Here is a 23179-nt window from a genome sequence, read left to right as displayed (position 1 = left end):
AATAAATGAAAATCCAATCGGCAGCCATCTATCGTGAAAGAATCCAATAGGGACAAGAGCATGTCGTCCCGGCCCTAGTGCCAAACGTGAAGATGCAATATGTTTAGTAAATTATACAAACTTTGGCAGGCAACTAGCCTCAAAAAAGTTAATTGGAAGAAAAATAGGAGGGCCAAATGGATGTTGAATGGTCTTCAAAGTCCTCAACAAATCCATATTCCGAGGATATATTGGCTCGGCCTGGGGACACTAGCGCCTCTCTTCTTCTCGCTCAGCAGTTAAGACATTCATCAAGCCACTCAGCTGTGCAGGCTGCCGTCCAACTAAGCTGAGCACGTGACACAGACAACATGGCTTCGGATTTTGGGGGAGAAATAGGTAGCAAACGAATGATGGTTGTTCGATTCCTGTTGTGCCGAGTTGGTTCTTTTCTCCCAGAGATGAAAGTGAACACGATGAGACATCTTTCCAGTCGGAGATGGGCTCTGTGTTTAAAGCTGGGTGATCAAAAAGAATATACGGAGCGGAGTTTGATTCCCCGGGCTCATTAAACGGTCTCTGTACGGTCAAATCTTTGGCCCGTATATCCTCATCAGCCGAGTCACACCCTCGGCTGTTTGGGTAGCGTCCCAGGTTTTCTTTTCCTGTCCTCCCCGTACTCCCGTTGTGTAGCGTTTTTAGTATCGTGGTCGTGGAGGACACGGGAGCCAGCAGGGTCAGGCAAGTCTGGAGCCTCCGATGCCAAACGGGGGGGAGGTTTCTCAGGGGAGGAGAGCCTCTCCCTCTTCGACCCAGAGGAGGTTGAGGGCCTCGGCCTGGCGCTGCTCGCGCTGGTGGATCCTCCGCAGGCGCAGGATGTAGAGCAGGATGGCCAGCACCACCACCAGGATGCAGAGCGAGAACAGGTGGTGGTTGTAGACAAAGGAGGAGCGCAGCCAGCTGGGGTGGCTCTGCCGCAGCGTTTCCTGCTGCAGGTCCCTGGGGACGACAGGGGGGGGGGCAGCAGACGGCATGAACAGAAACGCTGACACGTGTTCGATACAAATTAGCACAACAACACCGATGAACACAACAGCAGGAACAGCATTCTGTATGTGTCCTTTAACATAAAAAATAAAAACTAAATCTTCCACATACAGTGGGTGTATTTCCTGTGCTGTTAAACAGCTAAACGTTAGCCTCCACCAACCTGCATGGGTTGAAGTTCGTTAGTGCTGTTTAGAAATCTACGTAAGAGATAATGATCCTGTTCAGGAGAGTAGAGATGCACCGATAGACCGGCCGGTGACCGGAACTGGCCGGTTTTCGCCTGCTCGGCCATGACCGGCGACCGGCAGGTCAGCCTGACGTATGGCGATTTCATGCCGGCCAATTAACTGACAACATAAGTTATACGAGTTACAGTTCTCAAGGAATTAACCTGCGACATGTCAGCTGTTTGGAAATTCTTCAGCGCGTGTGCAGAAGATAACAAGTTTGCAATATGCAACACCTGCAAGGGAGAAACTAGGGCGTGGAGGGACGACACCAAAAACCAAAATCAATTTTTTTTTTATTGGATATTGGATGGGAAAAGAAGGAAAATGGTTCTAACATTGCACTTTAGAGTAATTATTATTATCTGTTCAAAACTTTTTCTATGTCCTGTGCAAAATGTTCTATTAAAGAAAAGATAGAAAGTAAATATTTGCGTGTGCTGTGAAGTGGTTTGAAAAAATGAAATGGGAATCGGCTAAAATCGGTATCGGCTGGCCTAACTCAAAGAAAATCGGAATCGGCCTAGAAAGTTGTAATCGGTGCATCTCTACAGGAAAGTCCTGCTCTTCATTTGACTGCTAGCGGCTAGCATTATTTAAAGTACAGTAAGTAGTAGGGGTGTTGAGATGAAATCATTGCATCAATGCATTGTGACAACTGTCATAGTGTGACTATCTTGGGGGGGGGTAACTGATATGTATGCATTTGTGTGTTGTGATGATGGAGGTACCTGAGAGGCAGGAAGCGGGTTTTGAACAGGATGGCTCCCAGAGTCCACTGGACCTCCTTGTCGTAGACCAGCTGGGCTGTTTTCAGACTCAGGTACTCGGTGGGGAAACGGAAGCCGGAGTGCAACACCTCGTACATCCAGGCCGACTTGAAGCACTGATACCTGGGTAAACAAGAGAGGAGGGGGGAGAAATGAACGGGTCTTTATGCTGTAGAGGTCTGCAAAGGGACAGGGAAGATCAGCCGGTGGTCTGCACCTCAGCAGTCTCAGACCTGCAGTTACGGTCCAACCTGCCCCAGCTACGGGCAAGAAAAGACACCGCTTCTGCCATTTTTGGGCCCTATCTTTGCACCGGGCGCGGCGCAAAGCGCAGCGCAAAGCCCGACGCAAGCGTCTTTGCTAGTTTAAAGTGATGGTTCGAGTAATTCAATTCACCTAGGGTCCTTTGCAACATGACTGTAGAGCCAAACACCCCCAAGAAGCTTTTCACCTTGGTCTAACATTGGGAGAGTTAGCTAGAGTAGCGTTATCAGCTGAATAGCTTAGCGCAGGGGCTAATGGACCCACGTTTGTATCTCGTAAATTACCCCACTAATAATTCCCGAAATTATACCAAACATCTACAAGTAGTACAAATAGGTTATGCTCTCATAAAACGATGGATTGGAAAGTTTTACAAATTACAACACCGAAAAGAGATGCAACAAAAATATTTATTAATTTAACTTTTTTTTTTAAGTAAGTGCTGTAGTATAACTAGCAGGAGACAAGTAATAATTGAGGTAAGTTTGGAGACATTACCTTATTTAATCATTAAATTAATAAATATTTTTGTTGTATCTCTTTTCGGTGTAGTAATTTGTAGACGGCCCTAAGCACTCGTCTAACTGCAGGTAGCAGCAGCAGAGAGCAGAAGAGAGCAGGCAAGTGTTTGCAAACTTTCCAATCCATCGTTTTATGAGAGCATAACCTATTTGTACTACTTGTAGACGTTTGGTATCATTATTAGTGGGGTAACTTACAAGATACAAACGTGGGTCCATTAGCCCCTGCGCTAAGCTATTCAGCTGATAACGCTACTCTAGCTAACTCTCCCAATGTTCGTCCCAGGTGAAAAAAGCTTCTGGGGGGGTGTTTGGCTCGAGGTCATGGTGCAAAGGACCCTAGGGTGAATTACTCCGAACCATCACTTTCAGACTGACGCAGTTGTCAGTTTCCCGTCCAGCGCCCGCGTCGTTTAAATAGCAAATGCACCTGCGCCCATCGGTGCGCCCATGGGCGGCCTGGTCTTGCGGGGAGGTGTGTTCAGGTGCGTTCTGGGCGTATTGCCGTCTTGAGGCAGCGGGAAAGGATCGCGCCATTGACCAACAAAAACCAGGTCTTAAGTCAATAACGCAGCATTTCATTGTTATTTTAACAGAAAATTAGTAAAATGCGCCTACGCTCATGCACAGCGTGCACACAATGCTCGTTACACACACACACACACACACAAGCGAAGCAGCACACACACATGCAAAAGATTACAAATAAAAATATTACGGTGCAAATCCTCCATCATAATAGCAATGCGCCGAGGTCCAAACGCGCCTGGCTTTTAAAGGGAATGAGAGATGACGCTCTGATTGGTTGATTGCAGGTTACGCCCAAAACACACCTCTGATTAATGAAGACATTAAGTACAACCCCTTTGAACCACGCGCCCGGTGCACGGACCCCTTTTTTTTCCCGCCGTCAAACGAGCAAAAGTGGATTTGGACACGCCCTAAACGCACGCCGTGCACTTAGATCGTTAAAACAGGGCCTCAAAGGCGTTTTCACATGTACAGTGTTTTTAATCTGGTCCGACTGAGTTGATGAGTTTGTAAACTTGGAGCATCGTCCCCCCCCGGTTCAGTTTCGTTTCACTTGGAGACAAATCCAAACAGACCAAAATGCGTCACTACAAACCCACGCACAAGCATTCACTCTCCTTATAGGTCAGATGTGCAAGGGGAGCAAGAAAGTAAATACAGGAAGAAGGTCCCATGTTCTGGACTAGTGCTCAAAGTATTCATTAAAATGTTCTTTTTTTTTTCAGACATTCTTTCTTGAGTCTGCTCCGCTCGCCGAGACTTGAACTAAACAAGGCAGGTGTGAAAACACCCTGAGTGTTAACAGCTGCAAATTTGTACTTTTTGGGTGTTTTTGGTGGCTTTATGTTTGGCATTTTAAACCTGCAAAAAAAAAAAAGAAAGAAAGAAATATTAACTGGAGCACATTTCTGAGGAGTACTGGGAACGGTGCAGCGTTTGCTCTGCTAGGTGTGAAACGTGACCTGGTTACTTTGAACAGGGAAGTTCAAAGCCAACGATTCATGCAGGTCGACTCCGTTCTGTCTTTGGCGCTACATTTTTGAGCTATAAACCTGGGTGTTACTGATATGTTACATCTAGAGCTCTGGTGTTGGTTGGTAGAACAGTTGGCTGGGACGATTTCTACAGAGAATTAACACTGAGGCTCAGCTGTCAAGCCTCAAAGTGTTAACTGTTCAAAAAAAAAAAAATCAAAGTCCCTGCCAAAGCTGACTGTAGAGCCCCGACTAATTCCTTCACAAAAATCATCAAATCCCTTGGTGGTTTTCAGCCGTTAGCTAAAATATATTTTTTCACAGCCACCGGAGGTTTGAGGGAAACGATGATGTCCATTTTTAGTACCTGTATTTTTCTTTTTTGCTCATCACACGAATACACAAGAACAGCAGCTATATTGAAAGAAAGAAAAAAAAAAAAAAAAGCTTTCTTTGAGTCATGTCATGTTGACATGTCCACATGTGCAGGTCCAAAGCTCTTCTTTCCTGTTGGTGGAGCAGGTGTAGAACTAACAGCACCTCCTTGTGGACAATCTGCAGCCTGCTAAATATGAATGGGCACGTTTGGGACTAATTTACATGCTTTACACCTAAAAAATAAAATAAAGAAAGAAATCTGTAAATTGCTGCAACCATTGAAAGATAATGGGAATATATACTAACACTCGCAGGGCTTTTCAAAAAAGAAAATGTGCATGTCCTCCTAATAGGAGGAAAGACTAATAAAATATGACCGAACAGAACAATACTTAAACCTATTCTATATCAAGTTAATGAAAGCCTGTACATTTTGTTCTATATAGTATCTGGTAGCTCTTTCATGGAAAAAAACAAAAGTGATAAATATTGAACTTAGATTCATCTGGTGGCTGGAAGCATCACTCCAGATGAATACTGATGTTGCTCTGTGTCTGCTGCATCTGTAAATACTTACCGGTTCGCTTAAACGTTTGCCACAACTTGTACACAACTGCAAGGGCATAATATTCCGATGTTGTGTTTACAGCTTATTTGCTTTGCCCCCAAGTGGCTCTATGGTTATGCGATTACAAAATTGTACAAGTGCATGTTTGTGTGTGTGTGTGTGTGTGTGTGTGTGTTTTGTAGCACTGGATTAATCAACTAAATCGGTCATTTTGGCCTTGGTCGACTAAGATTTCTTTAGTCGATCGGTCATGTTTTATATAAAAGAGACTTCAGATACAGTATTAGGGGACCACTAAGGTCTATATAAAAGAGACTTCAGATACAGTATTAGGGGACCACTAAGGTCTATATAAAAGAGACTTCAGATACAGTATTAGGGGACCACTAAGGTCTATATAAAAGAGACTTCAGATACAGTATTAGGAGACCACTAAGGTCTATATAAAAGAGACTTCAGATACAGTATTAGGAGACCACTAAGGTCTATATAAAAGAGACTTCAGATACAGTATTAGGGGACCACTAAGGTCTATATAAAAGAGACTTCAGATACAGTATTAGTGGACCACTAAGGTCTATATAAAAGAGACTTCAGATACAGTATTAGGAGACCACTAAGGTCTATATAAAAGAGACTTCAGATACAGTATTAGGGGACCACTAAGGCCTATATAAAAGAGACTTCAGATACAGTATTAGGGGACCACTAAGGCCTATATAAAAGAGACTTCAGATACAGTATTAGGGGACCACTAAGGCCTATATAAAAGCATCCAAAGAGCACCATGTCATAGGACCTTTAAAATAGGTCTAAAATCTTGTCTCGTCTCGTGAAGCCATTCTCGTGTCCTGTCTTGTCTCGTTTGTGTGTGTGTGTTTGTTTTGTAGCACTGGATTAATCAACTAAATCGGTCATTTTGGCCTTGGTCGACTAAGATTTCTTTAGTCGATCGGTCATGTTTTAGACTTTTTTCATGCTGAATAATTTACTTTCAAGAAACTTATCAGCACGTCTCTGCTAAACATGAGATTTAAAGCGGTGCTTTCGCACGATTCTTTGTGGAGAGACTCAGTTTTAGTAAAATCGATTAGTGTACAAAATTGTACGAGCGTTAGTCGACTAAGAATTTCTTTAGTCAAGGACGAGGACGGCCCTAATGTTTTGCTGGGAAATAAACAGTTGAGGAACTCGGTAGCTAGCGTGACCGGCGACAACCACCACGGCAGAACGGAGAGAGAAAAGAACAGGAAGTCAAACAGAAAACACAAAAAGGAAGGTGTGCTATATTCATACGTCACTGTACGAATGAAGACTGAGGCTCTGGATCAGGATGAAGACGGCTGGAGAAGAGAGGTGAACCTACTTGAGTCTGCTGATGTCGGCCTGCTGAGAGAACAGCTTGTTGTCCAGGCGCTGTTTCAGTATCGGCCACCTGGTGGCGCAGTAGTCCTGCAGAGAACCCCAAACAAACAGCCAGTAAACTTCTACAAACAACAACAACATGAGAGGAAAATCCTATTCTTCAGCAGAGTTCGTCATGCAAAGACGCCGTGGTCCTGTGTGTGGTTACCATGGCAGCCCTGGAGTACTTCTGACTGTCGTACTGTCCTCCCAGCCTCAGCACGTCCTCCGTACAGTAAAAAAACTCGGAGAAGCCGTAGAACTCGCTGTTGCTGAAGTTGATGGGAGCCTGGAGAAAAAAACAACAACATGGAACTAAAAGTAATTTTTTTGCCATTTGTGCTTAGTGAAGACTCAAATCCAGGCTGTCCACTGAGCTGTGACTTCAATATGTGTTCCCAAACAGAGGTGTAGTCTACGTGATATGCAGGTATAGGAAGTATACCCACTAAGAAAGCTCCAGGATTTCCATATGCCCAATGACACGCAACAACATACTTTACATTATTATTTTTGATATATTTTGAATTGTCATCTGTGTTCTTTTTCTTCGCATAGGCTAAATAAAAGGTATTTCCACAGTAAATTGGTGCATTAAAGCATATCCAAATATGCTTTAATGCACCTTTTATGAGGTCATAAGGAGCAAGGTTACCTCCCCTTTTTACCCGGTTACCTCTCTGATTTACCTGCCCAGAGAATTTGGCCCACCCATGAGAAAGAGAGAGACATCATGGCTTGAAAACAAGCAAAGCATGGCAGTTGGTCAAAGCCACACCCCCACCCTCCACCTTGCCCCCCCTCTCTCCTCCTCAATAGCTACAGACACAGAAATGGCACATCCTAAGTAAAGCTCATTGTGGGACTGGCTCTAGTGGCTGTAATTCTGCACCAAGGCTGAATTTCGGGAAAGAGACTTCAGATACAGTATTAGGGGACCACTAAGGTCTATATAAAAGAGACTTCAGATACAGTATTAGGGCACCACTAAGGCCTATATAAAAGAGACTTCAGATACAGTATTAGGGGACCACTAAGGTCTATATAAAAGAGACTTCAGATACAGTATTAGGGGGACACTAAGGCCTATATAAAAGAGACTTCAGATACAGTATTAGGGGACCACTAAGGCCTATATAAAAGAGACTTCAGATACAGTATTAGGGGACCACTAAGGTCTATATAAAAGAGACTTCAGATACAGTATTAGGGGACCACTAAGGTCTATATAAAAGAGACTTCAGATACAGTATTAGGGGACCACTAAGGTCTATATAAAAGAGACTTCAGATACAGTATTAGGGGACCACTAAGGCCTATATAAAAGAGACTTCAGATACAGTATTAGGGGACCACTAAGGTCTATATAAAAGAGACTTCAGATACAGTATTAGGGGACCACTAAGGTCTATATAAAAGAGACTTCAGATACAGTATTAGGGGACCACTAAGGCCTATATAAAAGAGACTTCAGATACAGTATTAGGGGACCACTAAGGCCTATATAAAAGAGACTTCAGATACAGTATTAGGGGACCACTAAGGCCTATATAAAAGAGACTTCAGATACAGTATTAGGGGACCACTAAGGCCTATATAAAAGAGACTTCAGATACAGTATTAGGGGACCACTAAGGCCTATATAAAAGCATCCAAAGAGCACCATGTCATAGGACCTTTAAAATAGGTCTAAAATCTTGTCTCGTCTCGTGAAGCCATTCTCGTGTCCTGTCTTGTCTCGTGAGCTGAATGTCTGGTCACACCCCGAGTGATTGGTTTAAAGAAATGCAATCAATTGAGAGTGTTTTTTTCTCCTATCCCAGAATGTATATGTGGTGGGCCAGACCTTACTCTACAGCGCTGTGGAGATAAGTCTGGTAATGCGAGACTATGCTAACAATAGCCACTTATTTTAAGTTTCTTTGTTTGTTCTTCATCTATGATAAAGTCTCAGTATTGATGTGGAGGTTGGTACCTGGTAGACGCCCCCTGGTGACATGGTGCCGTTGTGGAGTCCCAGGAAGGGTCGCACGGCCTCTTGACACTGAGTCCAGTCGCCCTGACCCCGCAGGTACAGCGTGTGGTTGTCCCTGGAAACCGTCTCGGACAGGCTGACCGGCAGACAGGGGTCCAGGTACGGTTTGTCCTCACTCAGGCCCGTCTGAGTGGTTAGAAACCTGGACAAACAGGAACATGAAGGAAAAAAAAAACACTAGTAAGGAAGATCGCTTAGGTTCAATCTGTGGCCTCATTTTAGATAATAACCATCAAAAGAGATGGCAATAAAAATAACTTCTATGGACTTAATTAGTAATAGCATCTTTACAAGAGTCATTTCCCATATTAATTTGAATAATTACCATAAACAACAGACTGACAGTACTGACCGGTTGGTATATTTTACATCATGTACCACCTGGTGGATTCTTACAGAAAATATGCATTGTGCTTTTTGGCACAAAGCAGAAAGAGGGTGCTGTTTTAACAGCGAAAACAAGGTTTTGACAGGTGTCGATGGAAAAATTGAAACATTTGTACACGTTTCATCAAAGCCTGACAGGTTGTGAGATATAAAATGAGGTTTAGATTTTGAATAACACTAATACGACAGCGGTTGGCATTAGAGAGAGATGGAAGCAGCTATAACGTGTAACGGGCATGCATAGTGGCCCGAAGAATAACACGCAGCGAGTGTGTTCGGTGTGACTCTGAACCTGTTCTTGGCCAGCGTGTCGTTGACGAGACGGTCCTCGTAGCGCTGCCTGGCCATGTTTCCTCCGAAGCCGAGGAACGTGGTGACGTAGACTCGGTAAACGTGCTGTGTGTGCTCGACATCGCAGCCCAGATTAAACTCCGCGAGAACACTCTTACTGGCCTCCTCCTGAAAGAGAGAGAGAGATGACATGGCTGCAGACCTGTCTCCACGCAAACAAGGATAATACATGTCTGTGACAGAGCTGGTACAATTAGTCCATTCATTTGCAACTATTTTGAGGGCTGGTTCATCATTTAAGTAATCTTTCAAGCAAAAAAAATGCTGAATATTTGAAGGTTCCAAGATAGGGCTTCCAAAGAAGGTTCCAGGTGATCAAATTTTAATTGTGATTTTGGCTCCTGACGATCACAAAAACAATGTAATCGTGAAAAAACTGTTATTTTGCACATTACGTTTTGCAAGTAAACTCTTATTTTTGCTTGTGTTCTGTAGGGAAATTATTAAGGGAAATTTCACAGTTCAACATGTTTTCTTTTAAGTTCAATAAATGCAACATCTTTCCAAAAGTCAATGAGTAACCGTGTTAAATAATCACGATTTCAATATTGACTAAAATAATTGTGATTGTCGGTAAATGATCCGTGCTGCCTGCACGATCCGTTCTGCGCATGTGCAAGATGTTCGCGCATGCGCTGTTGTACGAGGATTTACGACACTTTGCGATCTTTTCCACGCTTCCGGAAAAGATCCGCTAACAGCTAATTAGCTAACAGCTAATTCGGCAACCGCTAGCTGATTGTAGCGGTCTCCCGTTAGCCTCCGCAAGCAAGATACGTTAGTTTAGCTAACAGCTAATTAGCTAACAGCTAATTCGGCTAACCGCTAGCTGATTGTAGCGGTCTCCCGTTAGCCTCCGCAAGCAAGATAAGTTAGTTTAGCTAACAGCTAATTCGGCTAACAGCTAATTCGGCTAACCGCTAGCTGATTGTAGCGGTCTGACGTTAGCCTCCACAGGCAAGCAAACGTTAGTTTAGCTAACAGCTAATTCGTCTAACCGCCAGCTGAGACTTTACTTGTGCTCATTTAAAATACAATCACTCAATACTTGTCTTTATTGTTATTACTGTAAAGTCTTAATTTAGCTGTAACCTGCTTTTCCCATTAAGTTTGACTTAACGTTATTTTAGACTGAATCTAGCTGTCAGTGAGCGGTTAGCCGAATTAGCTGTTAGCTAAACTAACGTTAGCCTCTCCCGGTGGAGGCTAGCGTGGAACAGATCGTGCAGTGTCGTATCCTCGGTAAAACAGGATTATCATCCGCGCATGCGCAGAACGGATCGTGCAGGCAGCACGGATCGTGTACCGACAGTGATTATGATTTTTTTTTTTATAATTGAGCAGCCCTATTCCAACTCCAAGGCACTCCAATGCGAGACTTTGATGCTTACACGACTGTAAAATGTACAGTGTAAACTGAATATTTTGGGGGTTTGGACGGTTTGTCGTGCAAAAACAACTTTGGGATATTGAGATGGCCATTAACATCCCCCCCCCCCCCATAGACTAAATGATTAATCTAGAAAATAATCATCAGATGAGTCGAGAATGAAAATAAACGTATTGTCGATAACAGGGAGTTCACACTGTTCCTTCTCCAGGAACACATGGTCTCACGTCACTTCCTTACTTGTTGTGGTGAACTGAAGGTGATGGCGCTGGGCACCTCATAGGCGATCTGCAGCGAAGCTCCGCCCATATCCATGATGCCCACTGTGCGCCGCCTGCTGATTGGCTGCTGGTTCTGAGACCCCGTCGTCACCTCCACTGTGGCGTCCTCTGAGAAACGTGAAAGAACTCGGATGTTATTATGTTCTTTGTTTCTCGTAAAAGAGTAATTAGGGTCAGTTTGAGATACAGTACGTCCTGTTTACACATTCACACTCACCGTCATCGGCGTGCTCAAAGCGGCCCAACACAAAATTAATGCCAATCCACGCGTACACTCCTTCGGGGTTGAGAGGCGACGGGAACACGTCACCACAAACAGGATGAGAGGGGAACACAAAAACAGAGGGAAGCAGTTAGAAATTACAGAAGTGAGGGCTCCTGCACACTGGCTGTGTCGCGTGAGCGTGTCAGCTGCGTGGCGTGTCCTTTTTTTATTTCGGCTCCCATGGTAACAGGTTAGAGCTTTCACACTGCCTGTGTGACACGCACGTCTCGGGCGCAGCTCGAGACGCGTGCATGCTAGAAATAGGACCGACGCCTATTTTTCACGCGACACGCAAGCGTGTTGGAAGCGTTTCCAGGCAAAATAGAATAGGAAAAGATGTTTATATGTCATTTTGACCCAAATACATTTGATAAATGACATTTTGAGGTTTGAAAGCCTCTAGGTTTTGACATAAATGCAGATATAAATGTAATTTAAGAAGATAATAAGAAATTATCAATTTTTAAATATTGCACCTGTCAATGCAGAACAAAATATTGTGTAGCCTATTTTGCCGTCAATACTGCAGACGTTGTCTTTGCTGTAATCAAATCAGTATATATTTATGTTTAACATGAAGTATACTGCTTGAGTGCAGTTTATCAATGGGAAACATACATGTGTACAGACAAGGCTAGCAGCAGCTGCGCCGCGTCAGACACGTTTCTGGTGTGCAAAGACGTAGGAAACACCACGCAGGCGCCACGCGACTGACACGCAACAGAAACGCCACGCTCACAGTGTGCAGGAGGCCTTAAGGATAATTCCTGCAAGTGGCGAGTGTTACACCCTCTCAATTCAGTTAATATATACCCAAACCAGCACCAGCAGGTTAGAGCATCATAGTAAGCAAGCATCACACCTTCTTGTTTCCCAGAGATGACCTCGGCATGGGATCGGGAAAACAGGAAGTCAAACTCCAAAGGGACATCAGTGACCAGGTCCTCCAAGATGTCCGCCTGCTGGCTGCATACAGAGGAACCAGAAACATAACATAGATACACGTCTGAAACGTTCGGCAAATGAGAATCATAGAAGGACATTTCGGGTATGCACGGAAAACTTTCAATCAAATGTGTATTTCAGTATGTGGTGTCAAACTGTGGAGCTCCTTGGATAATGATTTCAAGGGTAATATATCTTTTCAGTGTAAGAAAATGTACAAGGACAAGAAAATTAGACAACATGAAGTTGCCAGATAAATTTTTTTTTTTTTTTATTTGTTATAATAATCTTTTTTTTTTTTTTTTTTTTTTTTTTTTTTTTTTTTTTTTTTTTTTTTTTTTTTTTTTTTTTTTTTTTTTTTTTTTTTTTTTTTTTTTTTTTTTTTTTTTTTTTTTTTTTTTTTTTTTTTTTTTTTTTTTTTTTCTCTCTCGTTATATAAATCATTTATGGTGGGATTATAAAATGTTTTTTTTCTATGATAAGGGAAAACAAAAAAACAATGTGAAGTGTGAAAACTGTTTCAACATAACCTGAATATTACAACCTTCATGAAGGGAGGATTTACAGTAGGACTGCTGCTACTCGCATTTCGCTAAATTAGATTAATTATTTAGTACGTATACTAAACTCTCAAAATATAAGTGTGGGGAGGGTTTCTGCTGAACCTTAGAATTTTTTTCCACCAAACCGAACCCTACGCTTGCACTACGCGCGCTAGGCTGGTCGACGTAATGACGCCGCCGTTGATTACGGGAAGGTGTTTACGTAGGTGGAGCGTTCAATGCAGCAGGCTGTGAGGAAGTGAAAATGGAACTCTTGAGCAGAAAAAGTGTTATTTGGCAGTACTTCCAGCCAAAAGAAGGCCATTCAAGTCCAGCTGCATGTTCAATTTGCAACGGCGATTTGTCTCATGGTGGCGAGGACCCTAAACTATACACAACGTGGCCGCTGTTAAGACATTTACGTATGAAACATCTGAAAGAATACGAGTTGTGCATGAAGTAATCTCCAGACAGCAGCCAGAATGCAGCAACTTCAGGTACGGCAAAGGAAGGACAGTCACAGCTAAAAACTGGGAGTAGGATTAGGTATTCGGTTTCGGATTCGGCAGATTCTTAACCAGTGGATTCGGTATTCAGCCGAACCTCAAAAATCTGGACTCGGTGCATCCCTAATATAAAGTACTATGATTTGAAAAATCATATTGGAATTTCAAGTGTGACCACAGAGTAATGATGCGGTCGTGTCTACCTCTCCGGCAGCAGCCGCATGCCAGCAGTACAGAGGATGTAGAGCGGCGTCTCTTTGTGTTTGGTCTTTGGGACGTGAGCCGCGGCGAAGCTGAGGAGAGGGTGGAGGTAGTCGCTGGCCTGCGTGGGCGTGTTCGCCAGGGTGGAGATACCTGAGAGAGACAGAAAAAAAATAAAAATAAAACACACACATTTTAGCACAAGCTAAGAACAAGATATCGTGATACTGTTATATGGCATAAGTGTTGTCTTTTCCTGGTTTTAAAGGCTGCATTACAGTAAAGTGATGTCATTTCCTGAACTCTCCAGACTGTTCTAGCTATTTGCCATTATATCCACATTACTAATGATTATTTATCGTAAAATCTCATGGTGTAAATATTTTGTGAAAGCACCAATAGTCAACGCTACAATATCATTGCGGTATCGATAGAGGTATTTGGTCAAAAAAATCGTGATATTTGATTTCCTCCATATCGCCCAGCCCTACTAATTATGCAGACACATTTAGAACACTAATTATCATAGCTGCAAAGATTTATTGATAATGGTCAACTATTAATTATTATTAAATACTCGACAATGACAAAAATGAATGATAGTTGCAGCCCTACTAATTACAAATCCCCACACGTATTTTCTTTTGTTAAGGACATATATGTCGACTCACAAACATCTGTTATTAAATATATATTGGCCAATACTATAAGCTCGGCCAGGCCAAATGTATCTGTTGGCTTCTAGTTCAAATAAAATGACAAATGTATGAATAAATAATCAAAAACAATGTAGATTCTTCAATTTCCCAAAACCAATAATCCTGATTGCAATATCTGACTGATTGGGATAATAATATCTTATATTTTATCCGTGCAGTAAAATCATTGGACGAGCTTCCAGAAGAAGTTGTGCGTTCCCCTTCAATTAATTCTTTTAAGAATAGGTTGGATGCATTTTGCCTTTGTCAGTAACTTATGTAACTTATTAATGAAATGGTTTTTTTTTTTTTAGAACATTTCAACCATGAAATGAATGCGCTGGTTAATATATATATATATATATATATATATATATATATATATATATATATATATATATATATATATATATATATATACACACACACACATAACATTTGTTTTGTGTTGCTTGAGTCTGGAATAGAGGATTTTATATCCTGTACCAGAAATTTTTTTCAATACATTTTTCAATAAATAATTGAGCAGGCCACATGGTTAGTTACTCGGTTGTTACATTCTGTCCCAGGGTTCAACGTGCCACGTGGCCTTTTAACTGCTCCTGGAACAAACCCACTGGATCTTATCTGTCTGCTGGGACTGAGATAAAAACCAAGTCACGGGGCCTGAAAGGCCCTTTCTGCTGGAGTGACTAATTACTTCACAAGGAAGCGTCACCAGAAACACTAATCCTGACAATCTTCTTGGCTCAACGAATAAAAATACTGACATGGAAATATAGAGCGACTGAGAGGTTGCTGCTTTTGGCTCAGCTGATTCTTGGTCAAAAACGGTTCCATTTTCTTTCCCAGAATGCCCTGGAAAGAATGAGTGTGCAAGGCACAAAGGAACTACAGTTGCCCAAGGAGGACTGTAGAAACATTCACGCATGAATACTCAGATTTCAGTCCAAGCCAAGCTTTGTCTGCCTGGTACTGGTTTGCTTGTGTGTAGAGCCCGACTGATTTTATCGGCCGATATTAGGCATTTTCCAAACTATCGTTATCGGCATTTATAATGGCCGATAAATGAATATTTGAAATATTACATTAAAAACGGACGAAACACCCTTCAACCATGTTTAGCGTTGCATAGTTTGTTCACTCTACAACGTCCCTGTTGGCAACACTCACGTTTAACCGTTTAAGTTTCATATCTTAAGTTTGTATTTTTAAACATTTTATTTATCAGAACTTTAATATATTTTGATGTTCTGTTGTGACAATAAAACCAACAAGTTTATTTTTAAAATGCATTATATTATTATTTTAGTGAGGACTCATAAATAACTACAAATAACTAAGGTTAGGGAAATCTGTTTATGTTTTGTTACGCGTTCTTTTTTTAAAATATATATTGGAATATCGGATTTTTAACTCACCAAATATTTGTATCGATATCAGCCTTAAAAATCCTTTATCGGTCGGGCTCTACTTGTGTGCAAGACTCTTTACATTAAGATGGTAAAAATCTATCGTACTTTGACAAAAAAGCACTAATATTCCTGATTGTTGCATATAGAGCACAGGTAAGAAGAAAGGCATGCTGACATAAGACCAAAAAAAAAAAGAATTAACAAAAAAAACAACTGCTGTGACAGACTACATCCGCTTCCTCACCAGGTTTGATCTTCTTGACGACTGGCTTGCGGTCGTGGCCCCTCATCTGTCGGACGTCCAGCAGGGTGTGAGGGTTCCCGTTGTGGGGGGGCCAGTAGTACACAAAGACCCGAGAACCACTGCTGCCACAGTCCACCACGATCCCATAATTCAGAGCAGGGTTGAGGACGTCGGTGGCCTCCATGGACTCTGCGCTGGAGAGGTACCTGGGGGAGAACAAACACAGAAACATTAAGATATGAAGAATACACTCCTGTGTGGGGGAGGGAGGTTCGGTGAATGAATGAACAACACACAGCAACACGATCCATGCTAGCCCAACGCAAGTAGCACATTGGAACTGACTGCCAAGCTAACTTACGCCACAGCCAGCCAAACTGAGAAAAGGAAAGCCACTGACCTACCTTACAGGTTCCAGACAAGGCGAGTGGAGGGTCCCAGTTTTAAACTGATTAGGTGTAATGTTTTTATAACCCAATGTGTACTTCTAGCTTTGGTTGCTTAAGACAGTAGGCTACACACAGCTACGGATTTGACCAAAACAAACAACCTAAAAGTCCTGCCTTCCACTTCCTGTTAATACGTCTTTTTATTTTGGAATTTTGAATGGAGTACCGAAACGGCAGTTTCACAGGATCTAAACAAACTTTTATTTTATTTAAAAAAAAAAAAAAAAATAGGTGTTTGATGGCTTTACGCCATAGGCCGACCAGGCCTATGCCATTTGGGGAGGGGCCGCACACCCCCTATATTTCTGAAAATCCTAGACATGGTTGGGACCTGCACTTCCTTCCGTGCTTTCTGATTAGCCTGTGTTTGTATTGAAATAAGAAGCTGCTGCGGCCCGCCGTACATGTTGAGCAGAGGCTGCACAGTTTGACCAGCGGGCAGCGGCCGCACGCCAGGCCGCCGGATGGTGTTGCTAAGAACTTGCGATGTATAACTATTACCAGACCGGCCCTCGCAGCCTCGAAAACACTACCGGCCTACCGGGAAAAGTCCCGACTCTCCCGATTGCCACTCCGCTACTGTGGATGTCTAAACTAAATGTATAAAAACACATACCAAGACACAAACTATACAGTGCCTATGACTCATACATACAGGTCACCTATGCATCTCTAGCTGTCCTTGGTTACTAAAGAAAACACCTGCAGTCAGTCTCACACAGTCACTTTGAGCCGTCTGGCTTCAACAAACCGATTAGATAAGTGTTCTCACAGAGCTGGCAATCAGCTGGCTCTGTTTACCAAGAATTTTCCAGCCGAGCTACAAATGTTTCCACGTTCACACGAAAGAGGGAAAGAGTTCAAACAGCTTAGGACGACATGCGCGAACTATATATCGATTTTTTATTTCATTAGCAAGGAATATTTCTTGAATAATTAAACTTGTAAGTTGAGTTATTGTTGAAGCAATATTTTCTTTGAGGGATTCCAGCGCCTCCTTTGTTTCAGTTATTCCCATCATGGCTTTCGCTGTTGATTATGAAATGCACTGACATTTTCTTTTAATCCCCTCGTAAAAAAACAGTAACAATGTGGTTAGATTAGAACATTAACTGTCCTCATGCTCCTGTGTAAACTACTGTTCTAAGAGAGATAGCCTTTGTTTTCGAAATCCTGCACATTGAAACTTGCAGTTTAAATATCTGTTTTGTTGTTCAAATCGACCAGCTGTGGAACAACTGTTGATCCTAGTTGATGGTGAGAGTCTACTAGGGATCCCAGAAGTATGTTGTTGTTGTTTTTTTACAGAAATGGCTCAAGACTGCCTCTCTGTCCAGCTCCAACATGACAAGTTCTAAACATCCCATTTTTTGTAAAACGCTCAAGCTCATTCCGACATTTTTCCATCTCCGATTATTTGTGAATGTGTCTACTCTGTCTACACTGACCTTCTCCCCACATTCAAATCCTGTCTAGATTTAGATTTTTACTGATCCCAAATTGGAAAAATGTCAGTGCTACAGCAGCAAAATATCAGACACACAGCACACATATAGAATATACAAGAAGTAATAAATAGGGTAGAATACAAGAACAAATATAAAAAAACTACCTTTTCAAATTTAGGCATACTCAGTGTAATTTTATAGTATTTGTGTGTTGTTGTTAATTGCTTTGTAATTCGGTGTGGTCTTTGTTGTGCAACTGTTTTCATTCTTTACCATTTGTTCATGTAAAGTGTCCTTGAGTATCAAAAAAAGGCGCCCATAAATAAAATGTATTATTATTATTATTATTATTATTACTACTCACTTGTTGACTCGGGACCCGGGCCGTCGCTGTGGGCCCCACAGCTGCCTCTGGTAGGTTCCCATGAGGAGGAGGGCGCAGGTGATGAAGAGCAGCAGCAGCAGTCTCTGTCGGGGGGCACAGCCTAGAGACAGCAAGGACACACTGCAGTACCAGGAGGCCGGCAGGCAGGAAAAGGTGATCCTGTGGAGGAAGAACACAACCAAAAACGACAATAAACTAGGGATGAAACGATGCATCATAAAGCGGGTAAAAATCTGAATAAATGTGTAAAGATTACAACCAAAAATGTAAATCACAATGCCATTTTTAAACAGCTTAGGGTGTAATCTACTTTGATTTCACTTGTTTAACTTGAGACGTCACAAGGTGTTCTTAGTTTATTTATTTGAAGGGATTTTTTTTCTATTTATTTAGTTGTTTGGATGCAAGATTTGTTTAAAAAAAATCTAATTGTGATTTTTTGATACAATTCTTTTTTTTATTTAAAGTGCTCCTATTATGCTAATTTTCAGGTTCACACTTGTATTTAGAGGTTGTACCAGAATAGGTTTAATTTTCAAAAAACACCATATATTTGTTGTACTGCACATTGCTGCAGCTCCTCTTTTCACCCTGTGTGTTGAGCTCTCTGTTTTAGCTACAGAGTGAGGCATCTCACTGCGGTTACATCTTTGTTGGGAGTCGCACATGTGCAGTACCTAGGTAAGGACTACTAGCCAGTCAGAAGCAGAGTATGAGAGCGTGCCCTGACAGTAGCTAGGTAAGGACTACTAACCAGTCAGAAGCAGAGTATGAGAGCGTGCCCTGACAGTACCTAGGTAAGGACTACTAGCCAGTCAGAAGCAGAGTATGAGAGCGTGCCCTGACAGTACCTAGGTAAGGACTACTAGCCAGTCAGAAGCAGAGTATGAGAGCGTGCCCTGACAGTACCTAGGTAAGGACTACTAGCCAGTCAGAAGCAGAGTATGAGAGCGTGCCCTGACAGTACCTAGGTAAGGACTACTAGCCAGTCAGAAGCAGAGTATGAGGGTGTGCCCTGACAGTAGCTAGGTAAGGACTACTAGCCAGTCAGAAGCAGAGTATGAGGGCATGCCCTGACAGTAGCTAGGTAAGGACTACTAGCCAGTCAGAAGCAGAGTATGAGAGCGTGCCCTGACAGTAGCTAGGTAAGGACTACTAGCCAGTCAGAAGCAGAGTATGAGGCGTGCCCTGACAGTAGCTAGGTAAGGACTACTAGCCAGTCAGAAGCAGAGTATGAGGGTGTGCCCTGACAGTAGCTAGGTAAGGACTACTAGCCAGTCAGAAGCAGAGTATGAGGGCGTGCCCTGACAGTACCTAGGTATGGACTACTAGCCAGTCAGAAGCAGAGTATGAGGGCGTGCCCTGACAGGTAAGGACTACTTAAGTAAGGAAATTTGTTTTGTGAACCGGAAATCATGAATCATATTAAATATTTAAGTGAATCGTTACATCCCTACAATAAACACTGTGGAGTTCAGTGGAGTAAAATCGTGCCACATACTGTTAGATACAAAAGCGACATCATGAATTACCAAACAACAGGGCCCTCTCGTAGATGGCGTTATCAGTTTATTACCTTGCCATGTGTCCCGGTCGGCAAAAAAACAAGATGTCACCGTCGTCACCTCATGGTGCCTGCTGTCTGATTAGGATCCTGTCCAGAGTTGGGACTTTTTTTCTTCTGCCTGAAAGCGAGAAGAGGGAGAGGATATTGCTTACAGTAACAGTGCTACACCGTAACAATGAACAGATTTTACCGGTACTCAAGAAATCCATTGGCAGATTAATCATGAGTTGCTGTCCTAACTGCCATTGTACAGTCAGTGTATATTTAAGAATGGTCCTTGTTTAAGTTGTGTCTATTCTGAGTTTTTACTTCATTCTAGTTATTGTTTATTTGTAGCTTTTCAAAAAAGTTGTTTTGTGATTGATGTGACATTGCTGTGTAATTATTTCAATTCAATAAATAAAATCATTATTTAAACTCTAATCTCCATATACAATGGCCATAATGCACTTTGTAGTATATTCCTCTATCTTCTTTTGGTGTACAGATACGATAAGTTTAGCCTTTATTGAGCCCCAGTGTGGACTATTTGTTGTTACAGCAGCACAAGGACAGCCATAAGGATAAATATCTAGGTTTATAAAACTAAAATAGAACTATATATTAGAAATATGGAGACAAAAATGACAAGGTAAAGGAACAGCTGTGTGGTTAAAGTGCGAGTGTGTTGACGGTGCGGTATAATATTGCTATAAAATAGTATAAAAGAGACATAAATAACAAAATAAATCAATATAGAGGTACATACTAGCTAAATAGTGCAGTAGCGCCGAGATTGAACAGTGGCTGATGGTATGTTATTTTTTAATTCTCCTATGATATTTGTGTGACATTCACGTAAAACGCAGTGTATGCAGTATTCCCCCCGTTGTTTTTTTAAATACAGGCCGGTAGAAGGAGGCTTAACGTTATTTCCCAGTTACATAAGACACAAGTGTTGCATAAAAACACAACAGTTTCACATAACAAACAGCACACCACTTAATTTGTTTTCCAACTTAGCTACACTTGTGGTTGCTTTTGAAACCTGTGTATGAATGTGGAAGTTAGCAGCTGTTCAGTTACGGTAGGTTTCCGTGAACTGCTGCTAACGTTAATTGGTTACAGTGTATCCCAATGCTATCACTGTTCGATATAAACATACCTAAATATTCCTGACCTCCGCCATGACAGCCCAGTCCGTCAGTGACAGTGAAGGTTGTGGCTCATTCGAGCCGAAACGGCGATGGAGTATGTTGTTCTCTCACTCTGCTTTTACGGAGATCGTTAAGACAGGAGACGAAGAAGAGGAAGTGATCGAAACCATCCAACAGACTTCCTGTCGGCGCGGGTGCTACGTCATCAAATACGTATCATGAGCTGAACGTCTGCTGCATTCAAGTGCTGTAGGAATATGAGGGGTGCATTTAAAACCACTCCTTGTTTGTTTATAAAATATATTCACTGACTGAACATTTATTGTAATATAATATAATAACTTTATTCAGGACACAAATGGAAGGTCCATAATACATCAAAAATGACAATACAAACATAGCAATACATACTGTATACAGTTAATTACAATTACAATTCATATAAATTAATAAAAGGTCAACAACCTTCACCTGTAATATACAAACAGGAGCGCCAATGTCTCCACAGTCTAGATCACGTGTGTCAAACTCAAGGCCCAGGCGCCAAATCTGGCCCCTTGCAAATGATTTGATCCGGCCTGCATATCAATTTAGATTCACATCAAATTTTGGCTGGACTAGTTGTGCACCACACCAAAAAAAATGAGGAAACTGGTTTTCATACTGTATTTACACTGCCGTGCAAAATTTGACACATTTGCCGACTGTGAGACTCAGAATTCCCCGCAGAAGCAGATAGTTTTTTAATATTCAGGCTGTGATACAGGTTGTGGTGAGTCGACTGGGTGGCAGCTGCTTTTCAAAAGGTAATGTTTGTTTTTCATAACTTGCTAAATTCTACGATGGCTAAGAAACTTTTTTGTTGACTTTTTTAGGGTTTTATGTCGACCAAACTGTATGGGAGAAAGCTATTTGAGACATGTAATGATACAAAGTTAATTTACTTTTTTTGTTCAATAAAAGCATGTCAATAAACTCAACATGTCTGGCCCTTATTGTGATCGTCATTTCCAGTGTGGCCCTTGAGACTTGACATTGAGTTTGACACCCCTGGTCTAGATGCATACCTGACAGAGCTAAAAATCACTGTGGGCTAAAGCTTGTATAATTCTGTTTATTGAGACAGACATTCTACACATGTATCGATAAATAAGGTTTCTTATTAAGGCAGAACATGTAGGCCCACCAACACTAACAAACACTTGACTAGCACTACACCATCTTGGTTGTTTTAGAAGCAGTCCCATGCCATCATTAGACGCTACATTCAGTCTCTGCATGTTCTTTTTTTTCTGTAAGACCGCCACAAGTGGGCAGTATATGGTGTGTGTTGTACAGAATGCTTTGAATAAAGCTACCTTAACATTAGCAGAACACATGCCAAATTTATGCGCAAGCACATAGCCTGAGCATACATCTCGCCACATCTGATAAATCATTAACAATATGATGGCCACGATATTTAATCTCATCACACACTTTAAGGGCAGTACCAGATAAAAAGAAATCAGGAAATACTAATTTCCTGTCTTCTTTACTTCTAACAATCATAATATTGCTCTTTTTTGCATTATATTTGATATCGAAATCCACACCGTACTGAGAACAAACCTTCAAAAGTTGTTGTAACCCAGCACTATATGGGCAAATGATTACCAAATCATCTGCATACAAAATATTATTTTTATTATATTTTATTATATTTATTATTATTATATGTTATAAACAAATAAAATGAACATTATTCCATTTGTATTCTATGATGCATTATTGTATTTGGGTTTGAGTAAGGAAAATAAAGAAAAGAAAGTCACTGTAAAGACAAATGGGACAATTTGAGTCTTTCTAATGTAATTTTGGAAAATTTAAAAATGTTGAGGGATTATGCATTGTATTATTGCATATCGGAGGCATTTGTATCATAATGGTACGACACATGTTTTGGTAAATGGATGGATAATGTTTTGTAGAATTATTTCTTTCTCCAGGTAAAATGTACTACATATACAGATAGATAGATAGATAGATAGATAGATAGATAGATAGATAGATAGATAGATAGATAGATAGATAGATAGATAGATAGATAATACATAACAACATACGCCACCACGTGGACACATGAGAACATGCTATAGATTATTTCCAGTTTATGATTGTCACTAGTCCCTTTATTTAGCACGACCACAGCAGTGGCAATAAAGATGTATATATATATCATATAGGCCAATGAATAATTCAGGTCAGTATCAGAAAATTGTTTTCTTC

General features: G+C 41.5%; 1 protein-coding gene across 1 annotated transcript; it reads right to left on the bottom strand.

Annotated features, from left to right (window-relative positions):
* Positions 1–672: 672 nt before the first annotated feature.
* Positions 673–21103, bottom strand: LOC120559285 (ectonucleoside triphosphate diphosphohydrolase 7-like). Its single transcript, XM_039800910.1, has 14 exons — positions 20920–21103; positions 19785–19893; positions 18188–18367; positions 15927–16132; positions 13572–13722; positions 12238–12341; positions 11328–11387; positions 11070–11218; positions 9381–9547; positions 8642–8843; positions 6836–6955; positions 6629–6714; positions 1988–2149; positions 673–978 (listed from the first exon to the last, which is right to left on the bottom strand). Exons 2-14 carry the CDS (start codon positions 19790–19792, stop codon positions 762–764), a joined length of 1812 nt encoding a protein of 603 aa, XP_039656844.1. The 5' UTR covers positions 19793–19893; positions 20920–21103; the 3' UTR covers positions 673–761.
* Positions 21104–23179: the final 2076 nt, after the last annotated feature.

Source organism: Perca fluviatilis, chromosome 1 (genome assembly GCF_010015445.1).
Source record: "Perca fluviatilis chromosome 1, GENO_Pfluv_1.0, whole genome shotgun sequence".
Lineage (NCBI taxonomy): Eukaryota > Metazoa > Chordata > Actinopteri > Perciformes > Percidae > Perca > Perca fluviatilis.
Note: the sequence above shows the minus strand (reverse complement) of the source record. Positions and strands in the feature narration are given on the sequence as shown.

Coding starts and splice junctions, on each gene's coding strand:
- LOC120559285 (XM_039800910.1), bottom strand. Junction 11,388..12,237: donor CATCTCTGGGAAACAAGAAG/GTGTGATGCTTG, acceptor TCAACCCCGAAG/GAGTGTACGCGTGGATTGGC. Junction 11,219..11,327: donor CTTTGAGCACGCCGATGACG/GTGAGTGTGAAT, acceptor CACGTTTCTCAG/AGGACGCCACAGTGGAGGTG.